The 26920-nt window shown below is 39.4% G+C and overlaps 1 protein-coding gene and 1 long non-coding RNA gene across 3 annotated transcripts in view; one reads left to right on the top strand and one right to left on the bottom strand.

The window, feature by feature from the left end:
* Positions 1-26920, top strand: part of LOC139144058 (uncharacterized) — a 118114-nt gene that overhangs the window by 91041 nt on the left and 153 nt on the right. For both annotated transcript variants that reach the window (XM_070714705.1, XM_070714704.1), the window contains exons 2-6: positions 23829-23975; positions 24122-24232; positions 24588-24845; positions 25601-25727; positions 26511-26729. In XM_070714705.1, coding sequence (XP_070570806.1) covers positions 23829-23975; positions 24122-24232; positions 24588-24845; positions 25601-25727; positions 26511-26729 — 862 coding nt within the window. The remainder of the gene's footprint in view (positions 1-23828; positions 23976-24121; positions 24233-24587; positions 24846-25600; positions 25728-26510; positions 26730-26920) is intronic.
* On the bottom strand, positions 5450-6724 carry LOC139144043 (uncharacterized). Its single transcript, XR_011554722.1, has 2 exons — positions 6536-6724; positions 5450-5669 (listed from the first exon to the last, which is right to left on the bottom strand). It is a non-coding gene; the product is annotated as an uncharacterized lncRNA (long non-coding RNA).

The following is a 26920-nucleotide window of genomic DNA, read 5'->3' as shown; positions in this document are numbered from 1 at the left end:
AAGTCTTTAAAATTGGGTACAGATATTGTTTTGATAAATATCTAATTGTACTGAGAAGCATTTGGCAGTGTCAAGTTAACAAATAGGTCATTTGCATATTTTATGAAGTTTTGTAATTAGTGATATAACTCCAAAATAACTGCACCAAATGTTATGAAATCTGCTGCAGATACTGATCCGACAGATATCTAATTGTTGTGTAGAGCATTTACTTGTGTGAAGTTAATTAAGGGTTTATTTGCATATTTAATGAACTTTGTAATTAGTGATATTACTCCAAAATTACAGTGTTAAATTTGATGAAACTTGCTACAGATGTTGATCTGATAAATATCCAATTGTACTGAGAAGCATTGAACAGTGTCAAGTAAATAATTAGCTCATTTGCATATTTCATGAAGTTTTATAAGTAGTCATATAACTCCGAAATAACTGCATCAAATGTGATGAAAACTGCTGCATATACTGATCTGACAGATATCTAACTGTGTTGTAAAGCATTTAGTAGTGTAAAGTTAATTAAGGGTTCATTTGCATATTTAATAAACTTTGTAATTAGGTATATAACTCTGAAATTACGGCACCAAATTTTGTGAAACGTGCTACAGATATTGATTTGATAAATATTTAATTGTGCTATGAATCATTGAACAGTGTCAAGCTAATATAGGGATTATTTGCATATTTAATGAACTTTGTAATTAGTGACATTACTCTAAAATTACAGCATTAAATTAAATAAAACGTGCTACAAATGTTGATCTGATGGATATCTAATTGTCCCATGAAGCATTGAGCAGTGTCAAGTTAATTAACAGCTCATTTGCATATTAAATAAAGTTTTGTAATCAGTGATTAAAATCTGAGAGTACTGTGCAATATTGAAAAAACCTGCTTCATTTAGTGATAACATATATCTTATTGTTCTGTGAAGCGTACTTCTATTAATGAACCTGTTGTAAAACACGTGAGCATATTCAGTTCATATCTGGTTTTAGTTGCCGTCCTGTCAAATACAGATTGGACTGCGATTGATATAGGAATTGTGTCGTGCTGTCTGCATGCATAATCAAAACACTATTGACACAAAATGGGCAACAAGAAAGTTGAAACTTTATCAGCCGTTTCAGGCATTTCATACTAGAAAGGCGTCAGTTAACATCTCAAATTCCTTGTGCATGATATGTAAAGAGAGGTAAGGTCGGATGCCTAAATGCGACAGGTATCACAAAGTCTACCTCCAGTCGTTGCAGACAATTTGAGTGGTCCACCCTGGTGGTTTGGCCATATGTATCACACAATGTTATGATTGTATACAGTATTTCTAAAAATGGAATAAGCATTTATATTATATTAGCGTAGATTATTTCGCGCATTATCGCAATATTGCTTTCATATCAACGTATATAATCCAAGCAAGTGGTAATCGCGAATTTTCAATTCACCATGGTAACATTTATTAAACCGGGATGTTAGATTTGGGTATCGCATAACACACGATTACGCAGATAATGCTGTGAATGATTGGAATCGTTACCAAGACACCCATTATGCAGAGCCATTTCCGAGACGCGCAAACCAAAACTCGGTGTTAACCCCAAACCCTGGCCATTTCGAGCCGGGGTTTCATTCATGTACGTCTACACTGAAGCAAGCAGGAACCATATTGTATGGTATTCAAACCATGATGAAGCTTCACCAAATCTTGGTCATTCTGATAGTTATGAAAATCTTCGCATTTTCTGATAGTTTTTTGTTTGGTCGCCGTCGTCGTTCCTGTAGTCCCACGAACTGTGCCGTCAGTAACTGGAGTAGCTGGTCGACTTGCTCTCCTCCTTGTGGTACTCAGGCTCCCAATACACGGAGAAGAACACGCTCTATTACTCGCGAAGAGAGTTGTGGAGGTACTTGTTCGTATCAGTTCAGCGAAACTCGATCGTGCAACAGTCCTGGATGTCACGGCCACGGCTCACCTCGTTCAACGTACTGCGATTGCGACGATGAATGGTGGGATACATGCTGTGACAAACGTAAGTGGGATTCGGGACGTATTACGATCATCAGATCAATTATTTTGATAACATCTCCAATTTATAATCTTAAATATTGAATAACTAATGTTAAAATCGTGAGATCGCGTGCTGCAGACACTGGGTCGACTCCCCTTCCCTATGACCAACCTTATATCTGTCAGGAGTATGAAGAAAAGCCCCTCTTCAGGGGCAGACAATCGATGATGGCTAGTTATCAAAACATCATTATGACCTTTATTGTCCAAAATGACATACGGTTCAATTAAACATATATTTGCTTAAAGGGGCGGGTACTTATCAGCTTTATCTCTAAGCAAATTTACAAACCGTTAACAAATTTCAAAAGATAATACGATTCGGATTCAAATTCAAAAAACTTTTTCTTCTGATTTGACTTGTTTAGAATTGAAATGGAATTCAGAACAAGTTACTAAATTCACATTAACAGTCAATGTCAATAACATCTAATGCGAGAACCAGGGATGAAGACTGCCCCGTTAAATGCAATGCCAAACGCTACATAGCGACTTGTCTCCAAAGTTTTTTAGACATCTAGAGTCTCTCAAACTCAGAGTTAAAAAATGTTCAGACGGTTTCCAAGTTGCACTTTGTAGTAAGTTTTCAGCGGTGCAACGATTGCATGGGGTTTAATGCATTTTCTACTGTATCAAATACGAATAACTGTAACTATGACAACCTGCCAACATTTGAAAACTACTGAACAGTGTGCAGTTCAGGACGAATCACTTCGGTACTCGAATGATCTAATCAAACTAAACCGGCGGAAATATTATTGAACGATTTTGATGTTAAAATAGTTTTTCGTCTATGTATTACGTGTAGACTTTTCAATGTTTTGCTTCGATAGAATTTGCAGAGGTTGAAAAATGTGTGTTGCAAATACATGGATACGCTTAACTCGACGAATACCTTGCATGGTTAAACACAGTCATTATTTGACCTCACTGATTGTCCTCAAGTGCTGGTAACTTGGATTGAGTATTGTTGCATGGATGTAATACTGATTGTTATCCATTGAACGCAACACTCAGTTTTTATTTAAAATCACAGCAGTATAATGAATTGCACATTAATTGAACACCGCATATGATTGCATTCTGTTTCCAAGGCGACGAAACTCATATGCGTCGACAGATATTAGAAATATTTTTCTTTTTTCGGTTTTTATAAGTCATACTCTATACAGCTTATTCTGAACGTTTCACCTTTATAGAATGATTAATAATTACGACATACTGTATTTTGTGCAGAATACCTGTTCCCTGCTGTATTCACGAGTGAAATATTGTACATGTAACTAAAGTTCTATTTGAAATTCATCTCTGACTTTGTAAAAGACATATGCATTTACTGTCGACTGCGCCAAGTTTTGACCTTCAATGTATCAAACATGATGTCTGAGGTTACTGTAAGACGTTACGTAATGGATAGATTCATGTCGTAGCAACGTCATTCATTTTCTTCGTGTCTCAAGACTGCAGTCTGGTGCTTTATTGTTCACAGGCATGATGTGATTAATATTTCATGTCATCAAACAATTTCGAACCGCCATCACTGACCTGTACCGAGAACTTTGCATAATTGATGATAGGATCTCGGCCATTCTTTGCAATTCAGTGAGAGCCTTGTCACATGTGTGCCGCAGATGATAGTTTTCTGTGTTGTTATTTAATTACAAGTTGCCTGTCCAGCCTTTTGCTGTTCAACAGCGGATCATATTTTCCACAATCGATCACTCCAAACAATACGAAAGCAACAGTAGATTCTGGCGCACATTCACCGTGACTGCAAAGGTACTTACGACTCCTCCAAACAACAGGTGAATGGTAATAGTTCCAAGGCATCGCTTAGTCATTGCTTTTCACATGAACTCAGCGACAGCTGACTTTGTCTGAAAGTTCAAAGAGAACAATCTATTTTAGCATATTTGAATCATTGCCGTGATTGGGCCTGAGTCGTCTTCGATATTTACAACTGTGAGGGCGTCTCTCGCCCATCGAGTCTGCAGAGCCATAAACTCAAATTTCGCATCAAACATTGAAACGTGTCATAAAGTAACACCACCGTACCGTTTTTTTGCGCATAAGAATTGAAGTCAGTACTTTCATTACTAACAGATTCGATATTTGTTCAGGGACGACACGGTGACTTCAAGTGATCTCTGTCGTGGAACTTTATGATTTTTCTGAATAAAAAAGATACTCAGTCCGACCAAATTTTACAGGCTATCTTTTTATTTAATCTTTGAAACAAAATATTGTCAGAACACGCGATGTAGATTCATGTACAGTATGTACATTTTTGTCATTGATGTTATTATTCCCCGGCCATGACACCTGCAACTAAGTTGGATGCCGGCGGTGGTCCGATTGCATATAGTTACTTTCTTTTTTTACAAAGAAAACGAGATACTCGGGATAAAATTGTTTAAAAAGTCACTTCGGGTCAGATTATAGCCATTTTCATTCAAAATAAAACATAACTTCCAGACGAACGTGAAAGTGATGACCTCTACCAGTTTCTTAAGAGGTACACCGGTGACCTGAGATAGTCTCTGGTTGATCGTGATAGTAGGCTGAGTTTTGAAATTCATCGAATCCGACTTTATTTCCAAATATGTTAGTAAACGACTAGGTCAAAACATCAAAATTAAGGGTACACCTGAATTGCAGCCATGCAGGACAACAATCAGAGGAGTCTACATCATGATGCCTTGCATGAATGTTTGTGGACAGAGTTCAAAGGTCTTTTAGATTTCTATTAACAGAACCTGACAAATGCAAAGATGCTGTACCATGGAATAATTGGTGGTCTAGTCTTCTCGAATGTCCAGTCACTGTTCAGAACGATATGTACTCAGATACGTGTGACCGAATTATGCACCGTTGAACCAGTTCACCTGTTCATTGCACTAGTGACGCAACAGGTTTTGCGTCCTTGGACTTTCTCACAGTGATTCAAATGCCTGTGCTTCATGTGCGTGGAGATATTCAGTGTTGAAACGAGGCTGCGCACTACACACACTAGACTGTCGACAGTCCCTCGTGCCTTCTTTGACCGGATTCACTTTATTAAAGTGCGGTAGCAATCCAACGTAGGCGATTCGAGCGCCGAAGGCGCGAGATCGAGTCCCGGCGGTGGCAGTCTCTTGACGGGTGGGTACCCACGCTCGTTAGCAGAGTTTGAAATGTACCCCTTTTCCCAGAATTTTTCTCTGAAAAACACCCCCTTTTTTGAGAAAATCTGGGAGAAAGTCACTGTGAAAAACACCCCCTTTTTTCCGATATCTGGGAGATTTTACCTAAATGTTTGCCAAGACATTTGAATACATTATTTACCAATTTCAAAGCAAGTGTGCTGACTCTTGGTGAAAAAGGAACACATAATACACTAGCTTAGCATGGGTTGACTTTGTGTTTGATGTGCACAGTAACAGACTGCCTTGTTCAATGTATGCTTAGTAACATAATGAAAACTTGAAATACAGTGATCGTTCAATGTTTTGTCTTCACCATATGTTCATCAGTCACACTAATACAATCACTTTTCTGATCCATTTAGATCTTGTATCAGTTGATGGCTCTTGAGCTATTAGACATCATCCGTCATCTGTAGCTGCAAAAACAAAAAAAAAATCCTTTTGAAGAAAAATCACTTGTAGCTAAGGGAAATTTGCCACCAGCAACAACCATTTCTTTCACTGAATTTCAGCAAAGATTGGATAAATAGTACTCTCCTGCTTTCAGGTAACTATCTATCTAATACTACAATCTCAACTGTTAATACAACTGATATGTACTACAAAACACTACATGTAAATGTCAGTACAATAAACCGGGTACAATCTACTGAATAACAGTTAATTCAACTAGAAATACTTCTTAGTACAAAACACCACATGCAACTTTTATTACAATAACCTGAACAGATAATCTACCAATAAATGACAACCAACCTAACGAGAAATACTACAACTACATAACACCTCATGCAAGTGTTAGTACAATCTATAAAATGACAACTGATTCAACTAGAAATAACAGTAGGCATTATCATGTTTATTCGCTGACTTGAGTTGACCAGCGATGCCTTACAACTTGTACGCTAGTAGCTATGGACTAAGCTGTGATAGCGCAGTGGTGTTGTGGCGTCTATCGAACGCACTCGGGTCAAGGGTCATCGCCACAGACCTTGGCCCAAGCGCATTCGATAGACGCCAAAGAGCACAGCTAGCTACATTTTTGCTGCGGATCCGTAGCCCTACCACTCCCTTTGCTGGTTGTGTTGGGGGAGTCCCCCCAACACAACCAGGAAAGAGTAGTTACAATCACCTTCACGATGTGATGTACAGTTCTCCCGGGACGGTTCTGGAGTACCCCCAACACAACCAGCAAAGAGAGTGGTAGGGCTACGGATCCACAACAATTGAAGCTGTACATTTATTAATTTATGCGTTTCGCTAAGTTTTTGAAAAGACTTACTTGACTCGGAGAACTCACTTTCCAACATTTGATTCACTTCTGGACTCACTGTGTGTACTCCAGGTACACATCCACAATAACCGCATCTCAAACTGTCATTTTCACTGACAAATTCCATGCAATTTCTGCACAGGTTTTGCATCTCCCGCGAAGAACACCTCTACCACCGACCGCCATATTGCTAGTCATACAGGAAGTTGTTGTTGGATGTTGAATTAGCTATCTCTCCCCCCCGGTAATACAGCGTATCAATTCATAAAACACAAGAACAAAGTTAACCATCACAGGGACGGTCACTGGATTTCTAAACAGCCAGAACATACTAAATTTTAATCAAACTGATTTCACCACAGGGAACTTAGTAATCTTGTTGTTGTTGTTGTTGTTGTTGTTGTTGTTGTTGTTGTTGTTGTTGTTGTTGTTGATGGTGGTGATGATGATGATGACGATAATAAAAAATATTAAAAAACAATGTCTCATTCCTTGCTGTTGTCTGTCGATGTTGTAGATAATTGTAAAAGAAAACTGTAATCGTGATCAAAAAACGACGTAGGTCGCCCAACGTCACTCCCGTCCTATTATACAACCAAGGGTGGAATCGAGATGCCCCTGATCAAGGCTCATCAGCCACCTTCAAGGCCCAGAAAAAACACCCCATTCACGAGCGATCGATTGAAATGTGCTATCATAGGCACTGAAATTTATCTCACTGACCTAATTTGGGCTTCACTTGAACTACCGACCTGCAAAAGAGTGGAAAAACGGCGATTTCCAAGTCGTACCCGGTCAAAATCGATCACATTTGAACTTCCCGGTCGATGGTGATGGGTCTGTCATCGCTGGGCATTTAAATTGACCAATTGGGGGCACTGTAAAGGCTGCTTCGGCCAGCCGATTGTTTATGTTTCAATGCTCCCTACTCGTACGCGTACGTGTAACGTTCAAAGTACGCAAAAAGTAGAAAAACCTTCATAGTCATGCAGATAAACGGAGACTTTCCAACTCTTTGTCAGGAAATCTGCCATTTTACGTCAGGATATACTGTCGATAGTTAGAGCGTACACTTCCGGGTATTTGACTTTCCCCCGTTACAAGGTACAAGCGTAATCAACATCCGGGCTCGTACTTGAGCGAGTGTACATTGTCGTTGTGAATGAGTATTCCAGGTGATAGTTTACAGTAAATGACGGGTTGATTTGTCATTGGTATCCATATAAGTATTATTCTACAAGAATGGAAATTGAATGAAGTTGAGACGGCGAAGTTTAAACTGTAGTGAAATTTTGCGTTGAGACAAGCCTCCTCATGTATTAGTAATGAGAGCTGGCCGAAGCAACCTTTACAGGGCCCCCAATTGGTCAATTTAAATGCCCAGCCCATCACCATCGACCGGGAAGTTCAAATGTGATCGATTTTGACCGGGTACGACTTGGAAATCGCCGTTTTTCCACTCTTTTGCAGGTCGGTAGTTCAAGTGAAGCCCAAATTAGGTCAGTGAGATAAATTTCAGTGCCTATGATAGCACATTTCAATCGATCGCTCGTGAATGGGGTGTTTTTTCTGGGCCTTGAAGGTGGCTGATGAGCCTTGATCAGGGGCATCTCGATTCCACCCTTGGTTGTATAATAGGACGGGAGTGACGTTGGGCGACCTACGTCGTTTTTTGATCACGATTACAGTTTTCTTTTACAATTATCTACAACATCGACAAACAACAGCAAGGAATGAGACATTGTTTTTTAATATTTTTTATTATCGTCATCATCATCATCATCATCATCACCATCATCAACAACAACAACAACAACAACAACAACAACAACAACAACAAGATTACTAAGTTCCCTGTGATTTGAGGGGTGGGCACGTAGTTACAATCACCTCACGATGTGATGTACGGTTCTCCCGGGACGGTTCTGGATCATGGCTTTGGGGACCGCGGCTGGGTTTTACTCTCTCGAGTGAGAAAGCGTCTTGGGAGAAGAACCAGACTATTCTCGGAGGGTGATCTGAAAAGTGCCCCTTTTTCTCGATTTCACGGACCTAGATGTCTCCGTGATTTCCGACTAAATCACCCCCTTTTCCATGAAATTTCTAACGAGCGTGCGTACCCGGCTGCTCCGAGACTGCCACCACCGGGGATCGAGTTCCGAAGGTACCAGCTATAAATACCGGAAGGTACGCCAATACGCGAGACCGAGCGGTACAAGCGACTGGCGAGAGTCTATACACACACGTGCATTTGTATACAACGAACGTGAACGAGAGAGAGAGAGCGAGAGAGAGAGAGAGAGAGAGAGAGAGAGAGAGAGAGAGAGAGAGAGAGCACGAAAGACTGAGGGACGTGCATTTTAACACCCACAGTGTACAGTAACATGGCGTGACAATAACACGTCACGAAGGACACGAACCATGAGTCTTTGTAGCACTGTTTACTCACATTTCCTACGCCAGAACACTTAAAGTAATCTGACCTCGGCTGCACAGTTGACCAAACAAACAAATACCAGTTGCCATACATCAGAGTTTTTCACCATTTGTTGTATTGGAAGCAAAAATACCAAGATTTAATATATCTTTGTAACGTACGAAAGTATTCAAGTGACTCGAGCATTCCTACATATATTTGGCGTATTATTTATATTTATGGATTGATTTCTCATAGAACTGATGTGTTTTGTTGGCGTGATTAACTTAGATAAGCACTAGTACTCTTCCGTTGAAATCTGCGCTGATAGCGGTAAATGCGAGCCATAGTCGGATAAATGTTACGAGGCGCGGCAGCCTTGAGTTAACAGATCTGGCGTTTTTAAACTTTCAATGGGGATCTTCAATGTTCGTTTGAACATATCCAATTCTGCTAATTACTGTGTCACAAACTTGTTAAAGTATTTGCATGTAATTTAGGTTTTTCAACTCTCATGTAGAGTTGTCGTTGCGCAACTATAGTATGCGAAAACTAATCTTTGAAGGCACCACCTCGTGCGGAGGAAAGCTTCGCTTTTCCGCATATCATGTTCCCTTTAGATCCACTACCTCCATTCACGTGTTGATCGTAAACCCAGTAATTTTAAATATCAAAAGCGTTTCTCGGCTACCATTCACTATTTTGTGTTGAACCACTGTCGTGCACTTGAACAGACCCAGTCATATCCAGTTAACGAGTTTTCACTACAAAGATTGTGAATTTCGGAGGAAAATTTAAGCGAACAAGATTTTTTGGCTCTTTTCTCACCTTCCCATGAATGTATCTAAAACTATGATGTTCGTATTAACAGTAATAACGTCGGGCATCGTCAGGTTCTATGACCAGAAGTGACGCTCTTGTCAACCGAGAATTTATGAGTTACGGAAGAAAAGTGTCAGAATCAAACTTTCTGACTACAGTTTTGCATTTAGAAATTCTCGCCCAGGGAAATACCGTTGAACCAGTTCTTAGCAATATTCGCGCTATCCTATTCTGTCTCACTGTGTTCCATGAACTCATTAATATTCATTACGACACACCCTTTGGATGAAACCACTGTTACTCACTGCGCTAATCACTGGCGAAGACAGCCCCAATGACATCGATAGGGGTCAAGGGAAACCCTGTGTCAATACGGCGGTCGGATGAATTTGAAAAGGTCATAGTAACGGTTCCACAGGATATGACAAACAGGTAAAATCAGCGGTTATCACAGGTGCGATATGTGGTATAATAAACAAGCGTCACAGTCCGCTAAGAATGTAAATACACACGTCGCCGCGTAAGCCCCATCAATCCAGTGTTCTTGGGAAATACATGTAATTCACGCATGCGCATATACACTAAGAGGACACAGCATCGCACCGAATAATCGCTTTAATCATTATTGGCGTGAACGCCCAGAATAGTGGTGCGGCATAACAAAATTTCCATAACAATTGTGCATTTTGTGATAAAAGCATGAAATTTGGTGTGGATGTAGATTATGATATTAGAAAAGAATTTGGATAGCGAGCCATCACGGATGGAGCCTCGTTCTGGTGCGGCGGCCATTTTTCAATATGGCGACCAGCAGTCACTGTAACTTTTCCATTAAGGATGATTCTGTTGTGATTAGTAGATGGGTTTCCATCAAAAATACCTTTTACATTAATATTTGCATTATGTTACTTCGTATAATTTCGTTTTTTTTAGAATAGCAGGTGCTCTTAACAAAGTTATTGACAATATGGCTGCCAATAAGGTCAAAACGTCTGCTACCACCATGGTTGAGGAGTGTAATATACTGATTTGAGGATGTGAACATACATAAAATATATAATCAATCATGTTGATAGTATTAGCCATGTATTAGACAGTTATCATTGTTTTAAGTTACTAGTTAAAACATTACAAGGGTCAATTACTATTAAGGCAGTATGTGCCTCGAAAGTGAAAGCCTTAAACCTATGCACAAACTTTCTCAAGGAATCTTTCAACCATTGTCTTTCAAATCAAGCATAACAATCGGGGGGTGACGTGCAAAGTTTCGTACTTGAGAAAGAAATTACCCAAGATTTACTGATATTTGAAATTCAAAATGGCTGCCATCCGTGAGTTAATTTTATAGGGTAAAATTCCATTCACGAAAAACTAAGACAGTGAAAATGTTTTTTTTTCAGCAAGAGCTTTTAAATATATCCCAACAAGTGCTAGATCACAAAAGAATTGTAAAAGCTAGAGGATCCGAATATCTGTCTCCTATGCGCATTCTACCTTAAATGAGTGGCCAAGTTGGTTGGTTGTATAGTTCTCTATGATAACATTTTTCATCTCGTTTACAGGTGATAATAGGATGTACATTATATTTAGCTTTCAAAGAATATCACCAGATAACAACTTGTTTTAAACAAATTAATATGCATCAATAATATTTATTTTATCCATTGCTATAATATTTTTGATGATTTCAGAGTTCTGCAGATATTCTTTTTCATAGAAGCCGACCGAAGAACTATCTGTAAAATTGCTTTCTACTCTTCAGAATACTGGTAGTTCAGAAGTCTAGACTGGTGGTGGCTATTGACAAACTTTGACTTAACATTTTTGTAGTAGACAGTTATTGTGCCCAGTATAATCACAGATATCATGTCAAAAACCTTCAGGCTCGTTGATCCTAAACAGCCTGCAACTGTGGTGACAAAATCTCCCCTTCCAGCTCAGACTAACTGGAATCTATGCCTCATTTGCCAAGAACACAAGTCTGAAGAACCTCTGTCATGTCCTTTACAATCCACATGGAAAGTAAGGCCCAGTGGTTACAACTCACTTGCAGAGAATTTGCTCAAGTTCAGTGAAATGGGAGAACTCCCACATACTATCCAGTTAGAAAGACTTGATGAAGGACATGGTATTGAAGCAGCCATGATCGCAAATCATGCCAAGTATCACCACACATGTAGACTGATGTATAACAATACAAAACTAAAAAGGGCAGAGAAGCGGGCACTGCAATTAGAAGACAACATTGACAAAGCAACTTCTGCACATAAATACACCAGGTCAAACTCCCAATCACCCAGTGCTGAAACAAATTCATGACTCTTGCTTTTTCTGTGAAAAGCCTGGAGGTAAAGAAGATCTCCATGAAGCAGCGACATTTAAATTAGACAAACAGGTTAGGGACTGTGCAGAGCTTTTAGGTGACATGAAGCTGTTGAGTAAGCTCAGTGGTGGAGACATGATAGCGCTTGAAGCTAAATATCATACCACTTGTTTAGTACAACTCTATAACCGTGCAAGAAAGGCAAAGGCAGAAGGTTCAAATAATTTGGACTGTCTAATGAGACAGGTATCAGAATCGATTGCATTTGCTGAGCTTGTTCTCTATATAGATGAGACTGTGTCAGATGAAAAAACAGCACCTGTATTCAAGCTAGCTGATCTCGTTCACCTCTATCAGTCTAGATTGGAACATCTTGGTGTTAAGTTAGGAACCAGGGTACACTCTACACGACTAAAGGAGAGACTTCTTGCTCAGTTCCCTGATATGAGAGCACAAAATGATGGGAAACATGTCCTGCTAGCATTTAAGGAGGATATCGGTGCTGCTTTGAGTAAAGTTTGTGACTTTGACAGTGATAGTGATGCAGTCAATCTCGCACGTGCTGCACAAATCGTGCGTCGAAGGATGTTTAGTGAAGCTATGCCATTCAGTGGCTTCCCAAAAGGATGCCAGGAAGAGTCTGTGCCACCCCTCTTGCTCGCGTTGGTAAACATGATCCTACAGGGTCCCAGTATTAAAGATCAAATGACAGAAACATCACCCGCGGCACTTTCAGTTGCTCAGTTGTTGAAATTTAACAGTATCAAACACAAGCGTTCACAAGATACTTCATCATTAAAGGCCATTCGGCATAGCACTGCACAGGAAACACCTGTTCCCCAGTACATAGGACTGATGTTACATGCTCACACACGCAAAAGGGAGCTGGTAGATAGATTGTCACATCTTGGTCTCAGCATTTGCTACGACCGTGTTCTTCGCCTTTCAGCTCTACTGGGAAATGGTGTATGTCAACTATTTAATAGGGAACAAGTAGTTTGCCCTCCAAAGATGCATAGAAAAGTCTTCACAAGTGCAGCTGTGGACAACATAGATCATAATCCCAGTGCGACAACAGCAAAAGAGTCATTCCATGGTACTGCTATTTCCCTCATTCAGCATCCTTCCTTCTCCGGAGAAAGTGTAGACCGAAGCATTTTAATTACTGAAGGACCAGGGAATGCAAGTACTAAAACCATCGGCCATTTGCCACACTGCTACACTGATGTTCCCCCTGTTGCCAGCAGCATGAAGAATTTATCTGTCCCTTCTGTTAGCATAGAAACACTATGCAGATCAGGTTTCAAAAGGCATACAGAGGAAGAGTACTTGTGGTTACATCATGCAAAGCTAGTTGTGGAAGACCAGTGCGGCTCACAAGAGAACATTGCATGGGCAGCTTTCCATGCTAATCGACAACAACTTGAAGACGCAACAATCTGTCCCACTGCCCTGCTTCCTCTTTTCCAAGAAAGTGCCCACACAGTGGCTATGATCAAGCACTCGTTTGATGTTATAAAAGATGCTGTTCACCATCTTAATCCGGGACAAGTGCCAGTGATTGCATTTGACCAGCCCTTGTTTGCCCTTGCTAAGCAAATTCAATGGAAATGGCCGGACAATTATGGTGAAGACAAAGTAGTGGTGATGTTTGGAGGGCTCCATATTGAGATGGCAGCATTAAAGACCTTGGGAGACTGGCTCAAAGGCAGTGGATGGGTGGAAGCTCTGTCTCAGGCTGAGATTGCTACACCAGGAACAGCTGATTCCTTTCTCAGAGTTACCCATGTGACACGTACAAGGAGAGTTCATCAGATCACTGCAACAGCATTGTACATTCTGCAGCACAGGGCCTTTGAGAGAGAAGTGCTCAGACGTGATGATACTGGAGATGGGTCTAATTTTGATGAGTGGTGTCAACAGAAAAGGGAAACATTTCCACAATTTCAATATTGGGATACTGTGCTGGAGCTAGAGCTTGTCGTGCTGGTATATGTGCGTTCACTCCGTCAGTCATCATTTGATATGTATCTTGACGCTTTAACAGAACTTGTGCCATGGTTTTTTGCACTGGACCATACTAATTATGCCAGGTGGATCCCTATTCATTTGAGAGATATGGCGGACCTAACTACAAGACACCAAGATGTAGCAAAGGAGTTCAGAAGTGGCAACTTCACTGTTAAGAAGACACACAGAATTTTCTCTGCTATACCAATTGACCAAGCACATGAGCAGAACAACGCGTGCATAAAAGGAGATGGTGGGGCAGTTGGTCTCACTGATAACCCAAATGCTCTAAGGCGTTGGATGATTGCTGGGCCTGAAGTTGCTAGGATCATAGAAGAATTTCATTTCGGCCTCCAGCACTATGGAAAGCAACATGACACAAAACATCATGACCAGGGGCCGAGTGTTCAGGCTGCATTTGCCAAGGATGTCTCCTCTCTTGTCAATGTAATAGAAGAATTGGGCACCCATTTGAGGAAGAGAGTGGGGACCTGATTGCTCTTCATACCAAAGAAATTGCATCTTCTAATGCAGTTGTAGCTGTTCAGAATGTGAAGAAGATAGGTCAAGAACAGTTCAAGGCTTTTACAAAGGAATGCATCATAGACAAAACAAAAGCAATTGATGAAACAATACATCGTAACAAGCTTAAGATCTTTGGTGCTTCCACACAGAAAAGTGTCAACAAAGGGAAGCAAAAGCTCGTATCTCTCAAGAATGATGTCACACTTTTCTCACGCCTGTATATAGGTTGTCAGACAAGGCATGGCGACCTTGAAGAATTCTTTTGTTACGAGAACCAGGCATGTCCTCCTGCACTCTCAGATGGTAATAGCTTACGCTTAGGGACAAAGTCAGATATCCTTACATGCCTAGAGGAAATCTCTGATGCCAAGACAGAGGCACCGTCTGCTACCAGTGTAGTCCTTGATGGAGCGGCCATTGTCCAGATGTTAAAGCCAGGTACGGCAAAGACCTTTAGAAACTATGCTCATGAGATCTTCATTCCTTATCTGTCTACCATGCTACTCACTGCCTCACGCCTTGACCTAATCTGGGACAGGTATCTTGTTGATTCACTGAAAGGGAGTGCAAGAGCAAAACGTGGTAAAGGAATACGCAGACGGGTTGTTGCCACAGCTACCATTCCAAGCAACTGGCAGAACTTCCTCCGCGAGGACAGCAACAAAACAGAGCTTTTCAAGTTTCTTTCAGAAGCAGTGTTCATGTGGTTTGACCAAGAAGATAAGCAACTTGTTATTGCTGAAGGAGAGGGTGTCCTCAGTAAGCCACCGATATCTGACACTGCCTCACTCATGCCATGTAATCATGAAGAAGCTGATAGCTGAATGTTTTTGCATGTGTATCATGCAGTCAACCATGGTCACCATAACGTGCTCATTCGGACTGTTGATACAGATGTTGTAGTGTTGGCTGTGTCAATGATCACAATGATTCAACAAGAAGATAAACTATGGCTGGCATTTGGGACGGGAAAGAGATTCAGATACCTAGCAGCTCACGAAATTGCTAACGGTTTGGGTGTTGAGAAAGCACGAGCACTGCCAATGTTTCATGCCTTGACAGGGTGTGACACTGTCTCAAGTTTTACTGGTCATGGAAAAAAAGGTGCATGGGCAGTGTGGGCCGTGCTGCCTGAACTGACAGAAGCACTACTTCAGGTGTCTGCAGCACCAGCTGACATACCAGAAGATGTCGCACACACTATAGAGCGATTTGTTGTTCTGCTATTCGACAGAACAAGTCAATGTACAGATATCAACAGAGCTCGAATGAAACTTTTCGCGAAAAAGAACAATGTGCAGCTTATTCCACCGACGAAGGCAGCTCTTGAGGAGCATATCAAGAGAGCAGTCTATCAAGGAGGCCATGTCTGGGGTCAAATACTCCAGCCAGCACCTGAACTTCCTCCACCAACCAACTGGGGTTGGCTCAGAACTGATGACGGATTGTATGAGCCACACTGGACAAAGCTCCCTGAAGCAGCTAAAACATGCCCTGAACTCGTGTCATGCAATTGCAAAAAAGGTTGTGCCAAGCGATGCAGTTGCAAAAAGGCTGAACTTTGCCTGTACAGCTCTATGTTACTGTGAAGGAGAATGTTCTCAAAGTTGACTTTTATGACAATAAGCAAGTATATTTGAACTTGATGTGCATTGTAATATTTATAATGCAATGCTTGACCGCAAATATTGTATCATTCACTTATCGGATCTAAAACAATGCATTTTATTCATAAAAATATCATTTTTGTTCAGTATTTCTCAATAAACAAGTAAAAGTTGTTAAAAATGTTTTAAATGCCTTGAACTTACTCTTCTTGTAGTTTCTGATGCAAATTATTCCTGTCTAAAGTTACCTCTCTGTGCTAAAATTGACATTTCGTGGGTGAGATTAACCGTCATGGCGGCCATTTTGAAAAATGGCCGCCAAGGCCATGCTTTGGCCAATATTAAGTGGCTCGGTATCTGAATTTGTTCAATATATATTAAAACATATCTGAGCCAATTTTGGTGCTTTTATCACAAAATGCACAATGGTTTTGCTATGCCGCACTACTAGTAGTCGTCTTTGGTTTACCTAGGAATAAATTATATAGACCTGGCATATTATAAAGATTTTCATCCACTCTATCACCCCTTCTTCCATAACCTTTGACCTCTTCTATTAATAATTGATGGTTCAATCATTTTGTCCCAATTGTCCTCCTCCTCCATGTACTTTCATTTCAGTCTGACAACTTAAATATTCCCTTCCTTGAAGTTATTTTTAACAATTTCAATATTCTCCATTTTCTACCCAAAGTGATGACCTTATATGTCCTCAATCTGCGGTTCTGGCATTGATACTTGTTGACACTGGCTATTTACTTTAATTTTCTACCTGAGAAATCGTGTGTTGGTAAGTAATTCACAGTGCAATGTAATGCAGTCTTTATTCAAATGCTTGGGCCTCAGCCCTTTGCAAACAAGTAACGTACATGAAACAGAGATGTGAGAGGAAGAAAAAACCGAATCTGCAATACTATTTTAACTATTTACCTACAAAAGAAACTCTTCTCAAGTCAAGTAATTTGTTCAGAGATGACGCTGGTTAAAGTCCTGCCCCTTAAATTTACAAACACACTAGAAAACATTTCTAGGGTCTACATGTATGTGTTAGTGTCGTCTACGCAGTCATTTCATCTTCGTCTCATCACGTATTTCTCTAGTCGACCCTAGAAGCTCAGAATGATCGTCTATGTCAACTCAGTGAGCAAATGCTGGCGAAGTATTTATCCGGGCCTTTCAAACTTGGCTACACCATAGAGGCGGTAAACAAACTCTTCACCTGATAAGACGCAGGTCAACAGTATCATGGATGGTTAAATGCGGCGAACAAAACCAGAATTGTCATTACTTTCACGTGCTCACAGACAGTTTTTTGTTTCTTGACATCGTGAACTGGCAACTGCTGCAATACCAAAGGGTATATTTCTTTTCAATGTGTGCTCATGGTATTTTCACAAAGGGCCGACTTAAGAGCGATCTGAATATGTCCATTCACCATCAGCCACAGGTATATGCGGAGCATTGTCCATGCCTCAGAAAGAGAAATAAGAGAAAAGAACAAAAGCATTCTCAAAAGAACGCTTTGAGTTAGATGGCTATTCGATGGTGTGGTGCGAATACCCAGCCTCATGGACACCATGAAACTTTATAAACTTCCGTCTATTAGTTTAAGGATTTCAGCTTTATCTTTCAGCTTTAATTTATCGCTACTTTAAATACTCTATTTAGCTGTCTTAATCTGCCTGTTTCCGTTTTCTGATAACACGATTACGTCGTTCTTCCTGTCAAGTCAAGCCCTTCCGCTGAATCCAAGATCCACAGAGGAGGAAGTAAAGTTTAAGAAATCCGTTCAGTGCGTGCTGATCGCAAACTCGGGGAAGGGTCAACTTTGACCTGTAATTGTACTCTGACTGGGATCACAGACAATGTGTTGTAGCACGGCTAGCCCTCTAAACACAATATATTGACGTTACCTGCGTTACGCCAAACAGTCTATACAGTATAGTGTTGCTAAGAGCAAAAACACCTTTTGTGTAGTTGTCGGCCATCAAATACCTGATGACATACACTAACACGAAAGAAAGTAATGTGAAGCTCTTTTTGTTAATGCCCGTTTGGGTGAAATTTCTCATTTGAACGACTCTAGGTTATCACATAGTGGGTATGTCCGGCTCGAAGAAGGGGGTTTATTTTACTTTTGGAATAATACCAATTTGTGTTTTTAGTTGAGTCACGAATTTCAGACATGGTGATATGACCTGTTCGTTTCTGGGGGTAGGGGCGGTTCAATATATCTGGTTACGTTAGGCCTAAATGCAAACATTTTGAAAAATACACATAATATGGGCGCCGATTAATTTGATTTGTCTTGTAGCTCATATCAAATGTGCAGATTCTTTTTCTTCTCCGGAAATCATGTCGAAATGTTCAGTGTTCAACTCGTCAACTCATCTTGCATGTGTATCGGATGTTGTTGTGAACCGTATTTTAGTTCGGACCAGAATTCATGTGTCAACAATAACATTGTACATTGTACAAAATGCATCGTGTTTGCGATTGTATTTGACCATATTTCGGGAAAAGACCAATGTATTTGTTTATATTTAATTTTTTTTTGTAGAACAAAAGAAATATTATCAATGTTACAGACATCGGTACCTTCCCCTTGTAACAGAAGCAGTCCCATTTAATACTTTCAGTAAACTATCTGCCTATCAATCTGTTGGATGTTACAATGCTAGGCAAACATCTCTTCAGCCTGAGTGTCATGCATGTCAATGCTTCGATTTTTCGTGTTTGATCACACATCCCTGAATAGAGAGAAATTCTTTGAGTTTGGTAAATCCCCATTGCTTTCGATAGGATAGTCGGACTCGCATTAAGGTAAATTTGGGTAAAGTGGTCAAAGTAAGGCCAAATTAAATCATATCCGGTAACCCAATCAACCCTAGGAAAAAAAACTTGCCGACCATCGACGTTTTTTCCTTAATTTCAAAAAATTGGTAAATTTCCCTAGATTTTACCGTATTTTATGAGTCTCAGAAAAAAAGTCCGACCTACCTAATCTTATTTCCAGAGGCGTGTTACTGGAATATGTGGATGTTTTTGTATTTGGTCTGATCACTTTAGGGGCGATGTTAACTTTTCATTTAGCTCACATTTGGAATAGGTATATTTGTAGAATCCTTATTTTCATAAAGTATGCTGTAAGGTACGAGCATATCACGTATTTCAACCCTGCTTACAGTGAGATCACATTAGCCGTAACATAACTTGTGGTGAGGAGGTTGATGTAAGGATTTCTACGCTAACACATTACAAAGTTAGGTGGTCAGTACCACAGGGTAATATTTGCTACTCCTAATTTTATCTAGGTGAGGGCGTTTAGCGGGGAAACTACACACACTGGTGACTGAACAATCGGGTTTACCGGTGTCTAATTATTGGATGCCGACTCGGAGGAAAACTCAAAAGACTTCCAAAGAAATCAATAGCTAAAAGGATGAACAAGTTGGGACATCGGTTTGTCACAATAAGTGACCACCAAGAATGAAACATTTGATTCTTAGATTAACGACTGTCTCGAATTACTACTCTGAAGGTACATGGCTCGACCTGAGTTCTGATCGATAGCTATTTAGATATATCTCTTCAGACCCTTGAGGCTTTTTAAACAATTAGCGATCAGATTGCAGCTGTTGCTGAAGCTCTAGCTTTGCCCGGTATTTATTACCATTTTCACTGTTTGATTCAGTCAACCAAAAATAATCAATCGTGAAAGATTGTCTAGTAACTGACTGGACATAAATTACAGGGGGGGGGGCCGGTGTTTTTCGAAAAACCGCTGCGTAAAAATAGTGACCCTTCAAAAGTTCATGCACAAAAATTAGTGACCCTCCCCCTTATCCGTGCATGAAAATAAGTGACCCTCCCCTGTTACTAAATACCCCCCCAAAAAAACCCGCAATGTGTTAAAGACCCCCTTCTGACTTGCTATACTTTTTAAGTCTCCCTCCCGAAAGGAAGGCAAAATGTGGCCGATATAACGCGTTGTCCAAGAAATATCAAATCATATGTGTGTGATAATTCATGTAAATGTACTTTGCTTGAAGTGGCAGGTAAAAAGTGCATGCCTGTACAAAAAATGTAATTTTTAGATTTTATCGATAATGTTGATTCACTATACATGTAGTCGACTATAAGAAAACTATGAACGTGTATTTTCAGTATAAAACTAGCTATATCTGTTCATATACAGATGTTTAATAACTGATATAGATATACTTGATTAGCATGGTTGTTTACAAGTGCACATGTGAACAAGATATTTGATTTTGGAATTTCTGTCAAAATGTTGATCCACTATACATGGGAGTCTATGACAAAACTATACATGGGAGTCTATGACAACACTGTCAAAAATTTTCAGAATTAAAAATTTGCACTATTTGTGCATATATGGACCCTCAATAATTGACATAATTGTGCTTGATTAGAAGAGGGTGGTAAAATGTGTATCTGTGTACAATAACTTTGTTTTTGGAATTTCGCATAAAATGTTGATCCACTATACATGGGAGTGTATGACAAAACTGTAAAAAAAAATTTCAGAATTAAAAATATGCACTATTTGTGTATAAATGGACCCTCAATAATTGACATAATTGTGCTTGATTAGAAGAGGGTGGTAACACGTGCATCTGTGTACAATAACTTTGTTTTTGGAATTTCGCATGAAATGTGGATCCATTATACATTGTAGTCTATGAAGAAACTATGAATAATTTTTTTTAAATACAAAACTTGGCAAATCTGTGTATTTATGTATGCTTGATTATTGATATTTATGTTCTTGATTAGACTAGAGTGGTTACAAGTCCATGTGTGTGTAAGAAATTTGATTTTGGAATTTCACCGAAATGTTGATTCACTATACATGGCAGTCTATGATGAAACTATGAATAATTTTTTTCCAATACAAAACTTGGTAAACCTGTGCATTTATGTACACCTAATTATTAGTATTAATATTCATGATTAGACTAGAGTGGTTTCAAGTCAATGGTTGTGCAAGAAATTTGATTTTGGAATTTCACCAAAATGGTGATTCACTATACATTGTAGGCTATGAGGAAACTACAAATAACTCATAGGTTATCTGATCCTAAATTGTTATTCAAAAGTTGTTCGACCTGAAGCTTCCAGTTGTTATTGATGACACTATGCACTATTCTGAACAGTTTGTATTCTGTCAATGTCCTCAAAAAATTAAAAAATGTACATACAGCGACATGAACGTTTGACACCGACCTATACCCAATGTATTGTCAATGGGAGAATGATGTCAAATAAGTAATCTCCCAAACTGTTATTGAAAGAGTTATTATAGGGGACAGTTATGCACAATAGTGTTGAATAAGTAGAAATCATGACAACTTAAATCAATGTGGCTGCTTGGATCATCAATACATTGTTTATTATACCTGAAATTTGCGCCCGAAGGGCGCGCCGAAAATGGTAATGGCAGAAAATGAAAGTGCCAGGAGGTATTTTTTCTTTTTCAGTATTCCATAACGTGCACATGCAATTTCAGCTTTGATGCATGAAAAAAGGTGACCCTCCCCCATAGGCTTGCACAAAATTTTATGACCCTTCAAAAATGCTTGCGCGAAAAATGGCGACCCACCCCCAAAAACACCGGCCCACCCCCCCCTGTATTTGTGTCCAGTCCCTAACTCAGACTCAATCTTTGAATGCGGTTTACGGGTCAGGAATCGGTCGACGAGCTGCTGTTCATTTGTGAGAGGCTAGAACCACCACACCCTGTGTCGGAATGCAGCTATATTTAGGTCCGCGAAGCCAAGGGTCTCGCTTCTAGTACGATATAGAGTATCGTCGCTGAGTATAGGTATTGGTGCAGTGGTGTGTACATGTGTTCACGTAGTTTATAAATACAAACACCCTTGGAAGAAATGACGCATGTTCTCCCGAAAGAAGAATACAACATGGTTTTGTCTCTCTTCGCTCCCCTTTCGACGTCACGGCACATGACTTCTAAGTTTTCAGCAAGTGTCATGTCCGTGTCTCGATCGCGAATTCAGATCATGCTAAGCATACACGGAATTTTGAGGTTAAAATAAAAGAGAGACCCCCAAAACACCATACCATTTCTGTACTTGATTACCTTATTAAACAGCCTCTGTTTCAAACAATGATGACCTTTTGACCTGCGTTCGTTCACCACGGTATGCATGCACGGAAAAAATTCTGTGCACGTAAAGAAAAGAAGACCAACAGCGACATAATATATTCAAGGCTCCCCTTCCAATCACAGTATCTGTAAGGTGTCTTCGCATGACCTGCATAAGTTTTCCCAAATATGTTGTATGGTTTTCAATCGCATCAGCGGTTATTACATTTCAGACTGTGTTAAGTTGTCAACATTGGGTAAACATTGAGCCAACTATACGTGTTGGTTTTCTACCTCTCCTGTTAGGAACCGAGCACAATTAACGGCAGGGGGGCGACGGAAGAGAAAATGGGGGGGGGGGCACGAAAAAAATGAGTGTTCTTTGGGTGGGCCATGAACATTCCAGGGAAGGTGAGGGGTGGGCCAACAAAATTTTTTGCACCATGACAGACAGAATATTTTTCAGCATTTTTGTTCCTTGTTGAAGCTGGAGTTCCTTGTTAAACTTCTTGTAGCATGATGAAATACCAAGTCTTAAACCTCACAATGCAGTTGTTATGTGTAAAATGAGCAATATTATTATTGAAAATTGACTTGGGCTTGTTAGACTAACTTGGAGATGTGCAGTGAACACTGTCATTATTAAAAATAATTCATGTCTAAATCAATGCTTCAACTATAACAACTATAACAGCACTGAATGAACTTGTAGATTGTTTATAAGGTATTTGGTAATTTCATCATTCTTTGAGATTAAAATAGCACAACACAATACTGAAAAGTAGCTGTAGGTGTTACAAGTAGTAAAGCTTGAACATATGTTATTTTGTTTGTTTATTATTTACATATTTATTTGTTTATTATTTATTTCAAGAATGCAAGAATGTTGTTTTCACTAAAGCATATATTAAAAGTTATAAGGATTATATATATGTGTACAACTTTGTACCTATGTAATCTTTCTTTTTTGGGGAGGGGGGCCACAAAAATTTTGTTGCCGGTGGTGGTGGGGGGGGGGCACTAAATTTTTTGCTGGTGTTAGGGGGGGCTGTAAAAGATATATGCACCACATATTTTCTCTTCCAGCCCCCCTGTCGTTAATTGTGCTCGTTCCCTTAGCTTGCTTACGCGTTTATTTCCCGGCAAGTGAAGTTCTACGCGGTTGCCATAGGCTGTAGTAAGTCCCTGTGAAGCTGGCAAGGATATCCGTTCTTTGCAGAGGCTTCAAACGCATCATTGTCAAATACAATGAAGGATCTTGAACGTCCAAGGAGCAACTACACCGTATCTTCAGGGTATCCTGGAAATACTATTGACGGAAAAATTCGCTTTCTATATATTTCGTGACGAAATGAACATTTAAAGGCCCAGTAACTCATCGATATGGCTAAGCTTCACCAGACAGCATATTTTAGACAGCATAGTTGATAGTGCTATTCTTATCAACCTGTTTTTTTGCTTTTAAACAGCATGCACAGCCATTGCAAACTGTCAACAACTTCACTGTACGTCAGCTACAGACCATGCTTGTCATCGCTGTAATTACGACAGAGGTGGTGACATCAAAGCATATCAGCGGATAGACTCAGGCGGCTATCCCAACAGAGTCTGTCAACGTAAGTGTAACTCTTTTTATCCGTTATTTGATGATGAAAATTTTTAAAATATTCGGTATAAATATTCCATTGTCATTCGAATTTTTAACAAACTATATTTTATAAGGTATATCGTGTACTCATAATGATCTTTCCCTACCAAACAGAGATATGTTCATGGCGACCTGATAGTAAATACTGTTACCCTGGTAACTGTCCCAGTACACCGTCATCTTGTAGCTGTGCTACGGGATTTAGTGGTTACAACTGTATGCAAAGTAAGTATACTATATTGTTTAATTTGGCATCATGACAGAAATACAGACAAATGACACCTGACGGGTTACACTTTCTTCATTTTTTTGTATCTAACTTTTTTCTCAACTTCAAGTGTAGAGAGCTTAAGGATAGAACATTAGATCTTTGTAGATGCACCCAGCATTGGATAAAGATTGCAAAGATATATCAGTATAATGTGTGTGTGTGAGTATAGGTAGTAGGTATGTATGTATATATGTATGTATGTATGTATGTATGTATATATGTGTGTATGTATCTATGTATCTATCTCTGTTTGTTTCTATGTTTATGATGTAAAATCTCAAATTTCCATTTCCTACATTACATTTCCAGTGACTACAACGCCAAACATGAACTATTGCATTGCTAAGCTGATACGCACCGTTGGAGACACCAGAGTTGAAGCAGACTGCGATGATCACGTGACAGCGCCCCAGACCGTGTATACTAATCTTGTACCAGATCGTATCCTGGTTGAGTGGCACAACAATTACGTTGGTCCAAATGCTGCCACCTATCCTCAGCCATACTACATTAATGATTTTAAAGTTGGTGTTGTATCTGCATCCTTTGGTTGGAGAGTTCAAAGAGGTATAACATGAATTTATTTCACTTCACATACCCAATGCTGTCTGGTTTCCCAGAATTGTCGAAATGCATTTTGACATTTTGTAATAGCTATTCGTGACAGAAAACAACGAGACGTGCGCTCGCGTACACAAACTGTTTATATATATATATATATATATATATATATATATATATATATATATATATATACTGAAAATCTAGGAACTTTTAGTTGTCACTCTACAGGCTGTTTCATGCGCTAAGCAATCATCAGGAGTCTCTGATGATTGCTTAGCGCATGAAACAGCCTGTAGAGTGACAACTACAAGTTCCTAGATTCTCAGTATTACCGCCCTGCAGAAATGCATTGAGCACTGTACTTTGCCTGCATTGACAAGCAAACCATTTTCGTATATATATATATATATATATATATATATATATATATATATATATATATAATATCACATAATTCAATAATTATGAACTCTAAAAATTCTTTGCACTCTCTGTAGGTTGATCATTAAGGTAGTTCGATGAAGTAGAAATGTTTGAAATTCTTATAATATAGCAACTTTTGTGATACCGTCTGAACCAAGACATTATCACATCCGATACAAAACCAACCTTAGCATCCAGAGAAATTTTTAATCTGGTGAAGATTACGAAAGGAAGAAGCTACTGGTACAATGTATATTTTAGTTATATTTTTCAGCAGTCAACAAAATTACTGATTTAACCACAGTGATTAAACGGATTCAAAATTACATTTTCAGGCGGCAGTGACGTCAAAACCGGAAGTGCCACATGTTCTTTAGGCTACAACCAGGACAATCCTCACCAAGCCATGCACGATTGCGAAGTACATGACGACTTCAGTTTCACATTCCAACACGCTGACAGGTACTATCATTATTTTAAAAAATGTCTGCCGTCAACAGTTTTACACAGCAACTTGTTACTATTAAAATTTTGGCGAGAAATATTTTTTTTTCAAAACTGCCGGGGAGGCAAATTTAAAGAGAAGTAAAGTTTTCTTTCAGCAAATGTCTAAACCTTCTAGTTTGCAAGCGCGTACCATTTCGACAAGCAGAGACTAACAATGCAAATGACGGTGGCTGCTGAAAATAATATTCGCTATAATGTTTGAAATATAATTTTTACTATAACCCAAACGGGATCATTCGAACCCCACACACTCACGGCAACATCGCCTAGCTGCTAGGCCTCACACAAACCAGTCGGCTACCGTTTCCAACCCAAAAGAGAAAAGTAAGAAAGTAAGAAACAACACAGTTATATTTGGTCGAAAAGGAGGAAGTGATACCTATTCGTTGAGGTAATATGACTTTGAAACCACAATGAGCTTTATAAGTCGTTTTCCTTCATCATTTCTAAGCTGTTAAATTGCAATTCCAAACAAGTAAGAGTATTTCATATAGATATGATTCAATTTTTGTGTACATACTTCTAATTTAATTACAACTTGGAATCAGCATCATAGATCAGGATAATAAAAGTGAAAGAAAGTTTCGTGTTTTTACTTCTAGCATTACTGCATAAGATTGCTTGTAAATTTGATTCAAAGTGCATGTAAAGAATACGCTTTTTGGACAAAAAATATCGCGTTCCTTTTTTTCAATATAACTTGTACATGCAATCGATATTTTGTGATTGACGTTCCAGGTTTTACGTCACAGTAGAAGCATCAAATGGAGGGTATGTGAATATTAGAAACTACGACGGTACATCAGGGTACACGGTGAATCCCAAGCAATACTACCAGGGACAGACAGTCTCACACACCGCTGACTTTACATTGGATTACCAGCCACCAGAACACTGTTCTGTCACCAGTGGCTGTTCTGACAAAATGATTGACAGGGTGCAGCAATCACCAAAAACGTGAGTAGACGTCAAAATGATCCAATAGCTCTGTATAATCGCTTGTCAGCTTCTTTACGTATGTGTAAATTTTTACTTCCACAATATCTCACACTGGATCGAAAGATAAGTTGTTCTGCTGCACCATGATACGACGAACGGGTCTGCCTACGTCGACTGTACAATGTTCAATGTCATCACTTGTTTCTAAT

Source organism: Ptychodera flava, chromosome 11 (genome assembly GCF_041260155.1).
Source record: "Ptychodera flava strain L36383 chromosome 11, AS_Pfla_20210202, whole genome shotgun sequence".
Lineage (NCBI taxonomy): Eukaryota > Metazoa > Hemichordata > Enteropneusta > Ptychoderidae > Ptychodera > Ptychodera flava.
This window is presented reverse-complemented; position numbering and strand designations above follow the sequence as displayed.